General features: G+C 42.5%; 1 protein-coding gene across 1 annotated transcript in view; it reads left to right on the forward strand.

The window, feature by feature from the left end:
- ush2a (Usher syndrome 2A (autosomal recessive, mild)) overlaps positions 1 to 15,000 on the forward strand; it is a gene marked incomplete at both ends in the record, with an annotated part of 353,577 nt that overhangs the window by 123,804 nt on the left and 214,773 nt on the right. The window contains 2 exons of the mRNA XM_083650615.1: positions 4,070 to 4,176; positions 5,198 to 5,321. Coding sequence (XP_083506741.1) covers positions 4,070 to 4,176; positions 5,198 to 5,321 — 231 coding nt within the window. The remainder of the gene's footprint in view (positions 1 to 4,069; positions 4,177 to 5,197; positions 5,322 to 15,000) is intronic.

The following is a 15,000-nucleotide window of genomic DNA, read 5'->3' on the forward strand; positions in this document are numbered from 1 at the left end:
TCATCTCAGGTGCAGGAGAAAATTCAGAAGTAATATCCACTCACTAAATTGCGCAATCTTTCACCCGTGAAATGAAAAAAACAAAAAAATGAAATAGAAATAAAAAAAAATAATAAATGCATAATTAAATAAATACATAAATAAATAAAGCTTTAAAATAAAGACCGTCTTTTCTCTGCTCGTTTGGATACACTGTAGTACTGATGCACTGATCCAAAAGTACCATTTGATTCTTAATTAAACACACACACCCCCAAGGCTGTGCCGTTAGAGCCAGCTGCCATCTGCTGTCAGGAAGCCGACAGCATCTGCAAAACCACTGGAGTTACACACACACATCAGACCAAGACTGACTGAATATCACCACATACCCAGACGCACACCGACCGAGGGAGAGCGCTGAGTTTGAGTGTGTGTGTGTGTGTGTGTGTGTGTGTGTTGATGCGTTTGCCTTTGTTTGAGTGTGTGCGTGTCTTCCCACGACGTTATCGATCAGAGCATAAAGTGACTGGCTAATCAGGGGCTGATGGTGATGTTTTATGTATCCTACATCCATAAAGGCTTGTTCTACAAGACATACACACACACACACACACACACACACACTGTAACACCACTCAACAGACATACACACATACACACAGACACACACACACACACACACACACACACACACACACACACACACACACACACACACACACACACACACACACACTGTAACACCACTCAACAGAACAGGAACTTTATTGATTTACGCATAATTGGCCTGAGGCCCTTCTTGAGGGGAGAAATATGCATGGCAAGGGATCGCCATGTCAATAAGTGGTGTGTGTGTGTGTGTGTGTGTGTGTGTGTGTGTGTGTGTGTGGTGTAACTGTACGCTAAGAGCCTGTTAAGACATGTCAGTCGCTATAAAAACAGAAAACACACACATACACAATTGCTCCCTGGGAGCTGGCCTGTTATGTAGCTGCTTCATTACCATGGCGGCAACCAAAATTAACCTCTCTGGTGGACTGTTAACCTTGTCTGTGTGTGTGTGTGTGTGTGTCTGTGTGTGTGTGTGTGTGTGTGTGTGTGTGTGTGTGTGTGTGGGCGGGCGAGTGGGATTCATCAAACTGAATGTGTCACAGTGTAAGTACATTACAGTGAATTAACAAGGAGACACAATAAACATGTACACCTAAACACGATGCTTATTCCTTTTCGAACATCATCATCATCATCATCTTCAACTGCTTATCCAGGATCGGGTCGTGGAGGTAGCAGTTCCAGCAGGGAACCCCAAACTTTCTTTTCCCTGGCCACATTAGCCAGCTCTGCCTGGGGGATCGCAAGACATTCCCAGGCCAGCATGGAGTTATCGGGCCCTATCTTTGCAGTGGCCTTAGGCGCAAAAACTGGCGTTAAACGCAAAGAAACGCGTCTTGCGCCTGCCTCAGGAAGATAGCAACATGGTTTTAGCCCCCGAAATGCGCTTTACGCCGAAGAGACGTGGCGCAGTGGCAGAATAGGCCAGAATGGGCGTTTCGGCCTTAAATACTGGCCTAACGATATCTTCCCCCCTGGCGTTAATTTAGCACTTAGCGCTTTTCAGAACCAGGCCTTATTCAGTGCGCATTGCGCGGAGCTCAAACTGTTCTCTCCCCAGGCCCGGTTTTACAGGGGTGCAAAAGCACGCATTGCACCCTTATTTTAATTGTCTGCATGCTCAGTTGAAAAGAGTGGTAATTTCTTTTTTTCTTTTTTTTTCTTTTTAATAAATGCTGCAGCTGCACACTTACAGTTTAAACTTGAATTATAATAGTTGTTTTTCTTTGTTCTTTGATGTGAATTTATGGCTTTTTGGCACCTACATGTAACCTTTTAAGGTTGAGATAATTGTATTATCATTATATGGTCCAAATATTTCAGTAAAGCACTTGAAAGACTTGAAATATTCTTGCTTGGCTGGTATCATTCTACTTGAAATGATGGTAAAATGCATTATTTTTAGTAAAATAACATGTCAAATTTTTCGTGCGGCCCGTGCATGTGCACCCCTTCCTATCTAGGATGCATCCCTAGTCATCTTGTTCTGGAACTGGCCCTGTCTCTCCCCCTCTCTCTCTCTCTCTCTCTCACTCCCTCAAATCTCCCAGCATGCATTGAGACTAATACATTTCGAGAAGAAATATCAACCAAATCAGCCTAAATTGCCTAAAGTGGTAGATAGAACTAATGTTTCTGTTCACACAACATGCAATTCTTGAACATTTCAATATTGGCCAAAATAAAACATAGACATCCAAACACAACCCTATGTGAAACATATATGTAACCTAGGTGGTATATATATCCCACGCAGATATAACGTGATTTGGATGAGAGACAGCCGCAACACGGCTGTACTGTGATGTCCGCTCCAACAAGACTTGGCTCCTACTTCACATCCACTTTTACAATAAAAACACATTTATGCAATGACTTTACATAATGTAGGCTATATTTATTTGCATCATCCTACCTGTGCAGCAGGGGAGAGAAAACGATATCATTCTGGACAAACTTTCACCAATTTAATCTCATCATGACATAGGGATAGGCTATATTTTTCTAGCCAATGGAGAAGGGGAAATGCTCTTTGAACTGACACACACAACAGGCCTGTTGCATTACCACTGTCCTGTTTCCATATGTTCACATGAAATTGAAGTGACTTCTGCCCAATGTGATCCAATGTGTGTAGAAAAAAAATAATGAAGTCAATTTTGTTTACACTTTTTTTTTTTTTTTTTACTTTTATCCTTCAGAAGGTGCAAGGAATAGTCTGGCTCCTTATTTTAGAGGGATCAGATATGCGATAAATCGATCAGCTAAAGCACAGTGTTTTTCGGAGGTATACAGTAGACCACAGCAGTCACTGTAGTGTGCCTGTAATGCTAGATAGATGCAGGTTGAGGGACGTCCATGTGGGACATCTATCACTATACAGGATAAAGAGGCATCTGTCCTCCATAGGAGTACTCCTCTTTTTTTTTAAGACATTCAGTGCCACGCCCACTCTGCTCACTGATTGACTCACTGACATTAAACAGTCACACTCATCTACCTCCTTATCTTCTAACCATCTGCTCTAAACACATAGCGGTACACACACACACACACACACACACACACACACACACACACACTCAGGCTTTGAGAGAGAGAGATCAGTTTGAACTAAAAGATACACTTGTTTTCTACTACTTCATACATCAATCCACCCATGTTTTACATTGTGTGTGTGTGTGTGTGTGTGTGTGTGTGTGTGTGCGTGCGCGCGCTGCGCGCGTGTGCGGCACAGAGAATGTTCTAAATGACACCATAGCTCAATTTCAATAGACTGGTGAGCTATCGATTGGCAGTAATTTATGGTTTGATGTGCCAAGATGAGCCGCCCAAGACAAGCTGTCCACTTCCCATTTAAGAGCTCTATTAGGAGTCACACTAAAGATGGCCTGCGCACGGGTGTGTGTCAGCGAGAGCTAATTTACTCCTACCACAGACCATTTAGACCATTACTGAAACACACACGCACACGCGCACACACACACACACACACACACACACACACACACACACACACACACAAACACCAGGATGGGATGACACTTAATGCACACGCACACCCTGCCCATCCCGTACCACTCGATCACTCGCGAGGTTTCTCTCTCCATCCTTACATATCTCTCCTCACCATCTCAGTGGGTCCCCTGCTGATTTATTTATGAAATGTCTTAACGCTGCAGCTCCAATAGCTCTGCTATGTTTAAAAAGGAAATTTAATTTAACGTTAAAGTGAAAGACGGAAATTGAATTGACCCTCAATAAAGTGGAAATGACACTTTTGTCCAGTAGCTATAGGGACAATGAGCTGAAGAAGGGTCATAAAATTAAGATCAAGATCACAAAGTGATTTTATTTTGTATTGAGACTGCTTTGGGATCTAATAAGTAAGAAGCAATTACAACCACATTCATTGTTTTGGAATGATGCGAGCATACTTGAGTGTGATTTCCTTCTCTCCTCTTTCTCCTCCCAGCTCCATCTGGGTTGTCCCCACCTCGACTAAATCCAATGAATCAGACCACCATTCACATCGACTGGGACCCCCCAGCCCAACTCAACGGACCACGCCCCCTCTACCAGGTCTGTGTGTGAGCAGCATGAACATATCAAGTATATTCCACTTTGTTACCGTCACTTGTTGAGAATTATCTAGCTTTATTCGATCATAATCCCTCAAGACAGACTTTCGATTTGCATCGAAAAAATATGTTTTTTTCTCTCCTAAGATTCACTTGAATAGCCACAGTAAGTAATCAGATTACACTTGAATAGCCACAGTAAGTAATCAGATTACCATCGAGGAATTTGACTTGGTGCAAGTATGCAGCGCAGAGGTCACATCAATAGTAGAAGGCAAAGCAATACAGGAAAACCATCACAAAATTATAAAGTGCAAAATATAGAGAGGCAAAGTGAACGTCACTTCCTGCTTCAGCACTGTACCAGAGATTTTCCTCCGCAATTTATTTTCCCATAGACATTTTGTAAAATGCTTATAAAAATTGTTTTACTTCGTCAAACCAAACGGTTCAGATATATTTAGAATCGAACATTTCACTCGGACCAAAACTTTAAAAAAAAATTTTTTTTTCTTCTTTAAACCAGATTTTTTAAAACATTTTGGTCAGAGTGAAATGTTATGCGATCGTTCCTGTTTCTAAATATCTGTACCGTTTGGTTTGAACAAGTACAACTATTTTTATAAGCATTTTACGAAATGTCTATGGGAAAATAATTGGCGGATGAAAATCTCTAGTACAGTGCAGGGAGCATCAGGGTGGGAGGGCGGGGGAGTGATAAAGTCCTTATTTGCTGGGGCCTTTCGGGTCTTGAATGAAGAGGCGGATGGCAGTTGGGTAGAAGCTGACCCTGTCACTAGAGGTTCTGGTACCGACAGACCTCAGTCTTCTGCCAAGGGGGGGAGCCTCAAAGAGTTTATGACCTGGATGGGTGGGGTGGGGTTGATTTTCCGAGACCGCTTCAGCGTCTGCTCTCTCTCCTCCTTCCGATGCATTTTCTTGTTGATAATGGCGCTGTTTCTGAATACATATTTTAGTGTTATTGCTGCTGTCCTGCTTACTGTGTTTTTTTATTTTCCCAGCTGGAGCGGACAGACATCTCTCTGTCTGACCCACAAGACCCTGTCGTCAGGGGAACCAGGTTCCCAGGGAGCAGTTACTACCGCTTTCCTAATGACACCCTTCCTGTTAACACTGACTTTACAGGTGAGCTGCAGGTCTGCATGGATGTGACTGTTTGTGCTGCCGTGTACGCCTGAGAGTGTGTGTCTGTCAGCATTTTACTGTACAGTATATGCTTGTGTGTGTGTGCGTGTGTGTGTGTGTGTGTGTGTGTGTGTGTGTGTGTGTGTGTGTGTGTGTGTACAAACCTCTACACACCCGTGTCTGTTGTTATGTATGCCTGTAGGTGCATGTACAGTACATACTGTATCCATGCACTGTTATGTGTGCATGTTGTTGTTCAGTCATCGCTCCGCTGTCTCTCAGTCTCACTGTCTTCCAATGACTTCCTCAGTCATTCTAAAGGACAATTAACTTTCTGTTTACCAGCATCATTAGAGAGCTGAGCTCCACAGCCAAACATGTTCTGCTTCATCTGAGAACATCACCCAGTCTGACGCTCGTAATTAATGACTGCTGATACTAATCAGTAGCATTTGAGCTCGCAAAGCTCTTCGATGCCACTTTCAGCTAACTTCATCACTGTCCTGCAGAAACCTTCTATCTCCAATAATGTCTGTCTATGTGGACAAAATGTTTGAATGTCCCAGGACTGTGGATCAAATCATTGATAATGCATGTTAAAATGTACTGTACGCATTGCCGTCAATACATTCAGGTGATACCTCGTCAGACGCATCATAGCACCCCAAGATAGCGACAGGCCACTTCAACCATGAATGTGCTTCAACACAGAAGTCAATAAAACAACACTAGGCTACGTCCATATATACTGTATATATATATATATATATATATATATATATATATATATACATTGTGTGTGTATATATATATATATATATATATATATATATATATATATATATATATATATATATATATATATATATATATATATACAATCAATGGTTATGATCCGGGGAAGTTCATGGGCAGGTCGGACAGTCCTGGAAAGTCCTGGAAAAACACCTGGAAACCACCTCAGGCCCACACTCTAGCTTGGATTGGGCTGAAAATTTGCTTGGCGGTGGGGTATGATCTTGGGAAGGTCATGGGCAGGTAGGACAGTCCTGGAACACGTGGAACGTCCTGGAAACCACCTGGAAAGTCCTGGAAACACCTGGAAACCGCTCTGTCCATAGGAAAACAAGGGCACAGCAGGCGCCGAGGATCATGTGTTGGGGGGCCTTTACTCTGTGTTCTTATGGGGCTGAATGGTGTGAATCTGTGTAATTGTGTGCATGCAAACCACCTCTGGATAGATATGAATAAATCCCAATAAATAGTGTAGGTGAGGATACAGTGATGATGAGCGAGTGTCCTCGCTCTTGTTTCAAGTCTCCACCTCTTCAGGGTAATGGGTCATTCTGAACGCTGTGTTCTTATCCCAATAAACAGATGGCGATCTTTGATAGTGAGCGTCTCTCCTCTCCTCCGTGTTCCTCTTTCATAAAAGGGCAAAAGATCTCTCTGAATACCGTTTCCTCCAAACTAAATAGATGATGATCTTTTGCTATTGAGAGAGTGTCTCGCCTCTCCTCCACTCTCCTCTTCATAAAGGGTAATGGATCAGACAATCACTTTCAGACCGGATCTATTCTGGACCATCAATGTGTCGGGCGGTCCTCAAACCATCGCCCTTTTACAACCGTCAATACTAATAGCATCATCTACAGACAATTATTCCCCTCGAAGCGCACGGAACAGCGAACAAATCAAAGGCAAATCGGATTATGAGTGTAATGCAGTGTAATGCCCCCCCGAGAGTCAATTGATCACAGAGGAGAGACTTGTCAATCGCCGATGTCTCGTGGAAACCTTGTAACTCCCAAGAATGGCAAGTTCCAACGTTTTAATATGAATTTAATCTTTGAATGTTCCTTTATGGTTTGAAGAGGTTTCATGGCCCCCATGAATTGAATCAAAAATAGTGGCATACATTGAAAAAAAAAAAAATGCACACTGCCAGAGTGCCAGTATGGAAATATGAGCTATATTTTCTCTCCTGCAAGATGACTTTTTGGAGAAATGAGGTTTTCCTCCAATGGCAGCATCGACGCTTTGGAAAGATCAAGACGGCTTCCTGCAGGAAACAGCTGATCATCATTTTTCTCTGTCAACATTATGCACCGTTCTGGGAATATTAATAATTTGGCGTTTTCCATAAATGGTTCATTTGATGTTCTTTCTGCGGGCTTTCTGGTTTCCTAAACATGTGAATTAAGGGTGCATGTCTTTGAACAGGGTCAATATGTTCTATGCTAAATCTCAGTTAAGATCAAAATAGTTTATTTTAACCATGTAAAATCAATGTCCTGTTATGAATAACCTTATGTGTCTGTTTACATAAATACATTATATTAGCCCATTTACCTGTAATTGTAAGGGCTCTTGTCTTTGCTAAAACGTATTTAGTTCAAAATAGGCTGTGATTCCATGTGCTATCATATTTGTAATGAGTGCTCTGTGAGGGCTTGTTTCCATAAATTATGAGTCTGTTCACTTGCACTTTGTTATGCTGAATGAGTTCAGGGCACTTGAGGTCAATATGTCCCATACTGAATCTTAGTTTAGATGAAAACAGGATTATAAGCATATATGCAATCAACATTGTGATATGAATTCCCTGTGTGCTTGCTTACATAAATGCATGCTAGTTCATTCATCTCACCAGTAATGCTTCTGTATCTATAAGCCTGAGATGGAACTTTCTGGAGTCTATGTTCACTATTGAATTAAGGAATCCTGTCTAGGCATCTTAACATCAACATATTTTGCTTGATAATCAATATTTTAATGTGGTTAATGTTCCAAGAATACCATACGTGATATAACTCCTCACCTCATTTGGACAGTAATGCTTCTATATTTAGGCCTGGAATGGGTTCATTGGAATGAGGATGATGGCCAGACTTACTAATCCAGATGTTTTTTTCCCAAGCCAAAGCAAATGAAGAGAGATGAAACATCACACCCCAGTGTGTGTGTGTGTGTGTGTGTGGGGGGGGGGGGAATGAAGGGCGGAAACAAAAAGACTTGGATAATTTCCAGAGCCCGTCTACTACAGCGCACATTTCTACACTGCAGCAACCGAGCAGGAAAGAGGGAAATGTTAAATGATACAAATTATTTTTCCTTAATTAATTTGATTGATTGCCAGGCGTTGACGTTGAGAGGAGAGGGGGGGGAAGTGTGTGAAGGGAAAGTTTGTGCAGACATCATTAGTTTTTCCCCATTTAAAGATTAATCAGAAGAGGCTGGGCTCTTTAATTCTGTCATCTGTATATTTAATGGGCTGCTGCAGAATCTATGGCTGTAATTAGCTCGCTGCCGCGCTCTCATTAATACGCCCGCCTCTGATTAATGCCAGCAGAGAGCTAACATGACTGGAGTTATTCAGGTTATGTTGTGTAGATGATTACACACAACCTCCACTGTTTACTGAGACACAGAGAGGAGAAACAATACAATCACATATGAAACAATACCTGATAAAATAATACTCCAGTTCAAACTGTAAAGGGTGGAATAATGCTACTTGTTCATGATATACACAGTATAGTCTAGTAGAGGATTACATAAATCTCCACTGTTTGGTTCGGCAGAAATATTGTAGAAGCAATACAACATTATGAACAATAAATTCATAGAAACTAATAGTTACAGTAATATTCTTAATGAATAAAAGACTCCATTTGAACGATATACTCCACTTAAATGTACAACAATAGATTCCATCAGAATCAGAATAACCTTTCTTGACACAATATGCAAGATTAGATACGAGGAATTTGTCTTAGTGTCAGTATGCAGCGTATCGGTCATATCAATATTCAGAGATAAAAGAAAATAGGAGAAATATCTAAAAGTCAAATCACAACATTGCAAGTGCAGTCCAATACAACAAGTAATTTAAGGGATTACAATTTCCAAAAAGTAATTATATTAGTTACTAATCTAAGTAACTAAAAAGTATGCACTCTAGCTGATTGTTGACACCTCCTGTATTGTTCAAATAAAGTGGATTCACTCCTAAAAAGAGCTAGCTAAAAATAATGTACATCAATTTTTCTGAAGTGGGGTAGCGAAAGTAATATAGTAAAGTAACGTAACTAATTTATTTTGAAACCAAGTAATAAGTAAAGTAATTATATTGCTTTTTAAAGGATTAATCAGTCAAAAGTAACTACACTTCCTGAATAACTTGTCCAACACTGCTCTTAATGTATCACATTTCAATATAAAACGACTGTACTCCTCTGAACAGGTTCTGGCTAGAGGAGGATGACATGATTATTGATGGAGATAGTATGCACTCCAGTCCAGTTAGCCTCCCCAAGAAATTTTACAAAACAGAAAATACTCATTTAATCTTCCAATTGTTTTCTGGTAAACCTCCCCAAATACTGCTACAAGTTTAATGTTCACCCATGTGTGACATTTTTAATCATGTTTCAGATGAAACTAATGATGACAAATTCATAACTTGTAAAACTCTGAAACTAATTTATTTATGGATAACACATGTAGCCCTTTCTCAGTGGCACATTTCTGTCACATTTGTAATGAATGTGTATTTCGGCACTACTGTAGCAGCAAAGAGTGACTATTGCCTTGACAATTAGAACCACCACCAATGATGATCATTTTGGGCAATACTGCAATTTTATCGATTCAATTTTATGCAAATGCAAAATAATTGATTTGACACTTATCAATTTAATTAATATTGAATTAAATCATGACATTTGGTTAAATTCCTATTTTTACAATCTGAGAATCAATATTTCTCAGATATATTTTTGCATGAAACATTGGTACTGGTGGTACTTGAGTGGAATGAAGGCCTGTTGTGGAAAATGTGTTTGTTTGAATGTGTGTCTGTGTTGCTGTGGTGTGCTCTCTTAACCCATTGATACCTGATGCAGCATTTGTGTGTGTATCCCTTTAAGACCGCAAACCGCGTTACACAAACAAATGAGGGATATACACACAAATGCTGCATCAGGTATCAATGGGTTAAGAGCATGAGTGCATGCTGATGTGTGTGTGTGTGTGTGTGTGTGTGTGTGTGTGTGTGTGTGTGTGTGTGTGCACGTGTGTGTGCGTACGTACGTACGTGCGTGCGCATGTTCTTGCATGTGTATGTCACAGAGGCACTTGTCATGCTGTGTGTCCAGGTTTGTGTGTTGATGGCTCTGAAGTGGTTGAAGTGACACAAGTCCCCTGAGGAAAGCTGGAGAAAGTTATGCTGAGAAGAACTACTGTCACTTAGATCTGGACATTTGAACCAAACACTTTGGCCAAGCATGTGTTGACAATCCCTATCTCTCTCTCTCTCTCTCTCTCTCTCTCTCTCTCTCTCTCTCTCTCTCACACACTCACACACACACACACACACACTACCGGCAGTGTTTTCATTGTAGTAGTGCACATACACATCACCTTCTCACATCATCAAACATTGTTGATTATTGATATAAAAAATATATTCATAACATTATATTCATGACTTAAGCATGCGTAATCTCAAAGTTCAGTTTATTGCAGAACTGGTCAAACTGTTTTTTTCCCCATTGTCACTAATGTGGTAATACTACATGTATATGAAGTACCAAGACATGATGCGTTATCAATCAAAAAACACATCAAAAATGTGTATGAAGTTTTGTGCTGATAAGGCAGGAACAATATGGATGCTGATGGTGCTTTTCCAAGGTCAGGTCCTATGAGAGTTTGTGAGTGCCCCTCGGGCCTGTCCCCAGTGCCCCTCGGGCCTGTCCCCAGTGCCCCTCGGGCCTGTCCCCAGTGCCCCTCCGGTCTGTCCCCAGTGTCCCTCTGGCCTGTTCCCAGGGCCCCTCGGGCCTGTCCCCAGTGCCCCTCGGGCCTGTCCCCACTGCATGTTTCATATGTACCTCCCGTGTGCACTGCCCCTCGGGCCTGTCCCCACTGCATGTTTCATATGTGCCTTCCGTGTGCACTGCCCCTCGGGCCTGTCCCCACTGCATGTTTCATATGTGCCTTCCGTGTGCACTGCCCCTCGGGCCTGTCCCCACGGCATGTTTCATATGTGCCTTCCATGTGCACTGCCCCTCGGGTCTGTCCCCACTGCATGTTTCATATGTGCCTTCCGTGTGCACTGCCCCTCGGGCCTGTCCCCACTGCGTGTTTCATATGTGCCTTCCGTGTGCACTGCCCCTCGGGCCTGTCCCCACTGCGTGTTTCATATGTGCCTCCCGTGTGCACTGCCCCTCGGGCCTGTCCCCACTGCATGTTTCATATGTGCCTTCCGTGTGCACTGCCCCTCGGGCCTGTCCCCACTGCATGTTTCATATGTGCCTTCCGTGTGCACTGCCCCTCGGGTCTGTCCCCACTGCGTGTTTCATATGTGCCTCCCGTGTGCACTGCCCCTCGGGCCTGTCCCCACTGCATGTTTCATATGTGCCTCCCGTGTGCACTGCCCCTCGGGCCTGTCCCCACTGCATGTTTCATATGTGCCTCCCGTGTGCACTGCCCCTCGGGTCTGTCCCCACTGCATGTTTCATATGTGCCTCCCGTGTGCACTGCCCCTCGGGTCTGTCCCCACTGCGTGTTTCATATGTGCCTTCCGTGTGCACTACAGAGCACACGGTCGCACGTTATCTACAATCTGGTTCACTATGGGTATCACTACTGTTGACATCAGGATTGGAGTCGTGAGAGGAAGAAGAGGGGGATAGAGAGAGGGGGGGGGGGGTGGTCAGAGGTGGAGAGAGAGAAAGAGACGTAAAAGAGAGAGGAAATTCAGAGGAGACGAGCGGGGGAGAGGAGGGAAAGGTCAGGAGAAGAGAGGAAGGTTAAAAGCAGAGGGAAGAAAGGAGGTGAGGAATGCAAGATGGGGGACAGAGAGTGACAGAGAGAGAAGGTTAAAGGGGGATAATGTAATGTCACATATCCGTCATGACTTCACTCGTCTCCGTAGTGACAAGGTCACGGATGTAAATGACACATGCCTGCTGGATGTACAGAATGCAAGTCTGATGTAAAGAACGTCTTTGTCTGCCTTTGCTCAACTCCGCACAGCCAACCAGCTCTCATTCATTTACAGGTCCACTGGAGCTTTCATACACTATTGCTAACCAGCGGCTATAATAGCCTACTGCAGAGATGGTAACATCTCAAGAACTTTGATGCAGATCCCATCTTCTAATTTCCCCCCAGTAAAAATGCAACATTTTCGACCTTCATTCTTTTTCCACACAACATGCCTAGCACATGCGTAATGGACCCACATTCTCTCCTAAGGGTGGAGATACTGTATACTTGCTTTTAACTATGCGTTCACGTGCACACATGATGGCTGCCTCGCATATCCTGCATCCGTTTGAACCCTATGCGTAGTGTTAATTTGGATAGGACGTGCACGACCGACGTGAACAACAAGTACGGTATATCTCTGCCCTCAATCACTTGTATCTCACCGGACTTTCACTTGTATCTTACCGGACTTTCACCAAACACACCAAACACACATTGCGCAGAGCAAGGCCATTGTTTTCAATGATGCGGCAGGGCTCTCCTAAACATCTGTGCATCTGAAAGTGCAGCGCGACACCTTGATTTTTCGCCCAACTTTCTTGCGCCCAAAGTTCAACTAATTATACTGAACTTTAACCCCCCAAATGTGCTGACCTCTGACGTGTCGAATGGCATTCCGAGATTTACAGGTGGCAGAAGTTTAGTAGGCCTTATAACACCACAATAAAAACATATCGGAACCGGGCCAAAAAGTCACAAGCATGGCAGATACTGTAATATCCGATCCGATTTTTTAGAAAAAATATATCGCATTATTTATTCAGAAGAATCCAAGACAGCATCATTATTTAATGATTTCAGCTGCTTTGAACGATGCTTTGAACGACCCTAAAGCATTAACTTAGCATATTATCTGTGTCATTAGTGAATCTATCTACACCATTTAAAATACACTATTTCCAGAAAATCAACACATGTTGTTGGAATTGTTGAATAAACTGCTGATGATATAAATGTGCCTCTGGAAAGGTACAAGTAGCTTTCTGTAGCCTACTGAGATTCCAGCTTGTTCTCTGCTATTGTGTGAGCTAAGGAATATCACTAAGCAGGCCTAGCCAAAAACATGATTCAACATGAAACAAAACAAAGAATCAGCAAATTATATGTAAATTAATTATCTCTTTTTATTTCCTAAACATCCAAACAGCCTTTAAAAAGGTCTTAAATGGTTTTTGAGCGCAGGAGAGCCATAGCCCACGACAGCAGCAACTTTTTACAACTTTTTTTTTATAATCATTAATAACACATGCAACATTCAGCCTTTGAGGAAGGCTTATTACATGTACACTTTGTGATTTGAGTTCCCATGTTTTTTTCTTCTGATATCTAAGACTCATATCTTGTGAATTAATGCATTTGAATCAAGACGAGGGATGGGTAACGTTTTGCATTTTTGGTGCTAAAACGATACTTTTAAAATGGTACTGTGCCGAAATGGCGCTTGAACACTGACACTTTTTACAATTTAAAGCAGATTTAAAACTTTTTTTATTTATTTGTATTTTTATATGTTTCAACTGGCACGCTCCAAACGATGATGTTAGTGAAGGTGTATGCGGCGCTGGTTTCAGAGCACCGGAGGACAGATACTGTATTTCACTCGGCAGCTCTGGCATGGCAACGAAATGAGGGACCTAAATCTGCTTTGCCATTAAGGTCCGGTAAGTACCGGTTGTAAAGGTACCGGTACCATAGACCCTACTGTAATCTAGAACATAACCCCTGTTACACGTCATCGCCTCCATCTCTCTCTCTCCAACCTCGCCTGTTTCTCTCCACTGTGTTCCATCTATCTAATAAGATGGCAAGGCCTGAAGACATACTGTCAGAAAGAAAGTGGGACCTCTGTGAAGGTTCCATCTGTATTCATCTGGAGTTGGCCGTATAACTGTCTGACAACTCTCCATGTTAAGTGAATTCACCCAGGCTAATTATTTAGCTAACACCACTTGTGATGAACCTCAGACTGCCTCCATTCAGCTCCTCAGATCTTCCCACACTTCTGTTCCCTACAGAGACAGACAGAGCTGGGGATACACACACACACACACACACACACACACACACACACAACCACATGCTCTGTGTTGATGTGTGGATCTAGTAGTGGATTAAGATCCAATCTCTGATCCAAAGTAACATAGCAGGGCAGCACGCTGGATGAATTCTCAGCTCTGTGTGTGTATATGTGTGTGTGTGTGTGTGTGTGTGTATATGTATATGTGTGTGTGTGTGTGTGTGTGTGTGTGTGTTGGGTTAGTGGACTCTGCTGGTCTCAGAAACCACTACTTTCCCACATTAAAGCTTTGATTCGTAATACTGTATGCAACAACAAAGGGGGCAACCGGCAACCTCAACACTTAAAACAGAAGCAGGGCAGATCGGTAGATTGGCAACTTTTGGAGGAAATGTCGTACGTTGTCAAGGGCGGGTGTCTAGACTGTGCCGAGGAGTAATAACAAAATGGCTGCCCCCGTTGCCTGCTGTCGATGCTGTTTTGAATTGATTACAAGAACCAATGACTTTGAAATCCGAACGGCACACTGCTTGGAGGGCATTTATTCAAAGGGGAGATGTTTTTTTTTCCCATTCGGCCAACTGGAGTAACTAACGTAAGATTCAG

The sequence above is a fragment of the Poromitra crassiceps genome (genome assembly GCF_964638095.1).
Source record: "Poromitra crassiceps genome assembly, chromosome: 14".
Classification (NCBI taxonomy): domain Eukaryota; kingdom Metazoa; phylum Chordata; class Actinopteri; order Beryciformes; family Melamphaidae; genus Poromitra; species Poromitra crassiceps.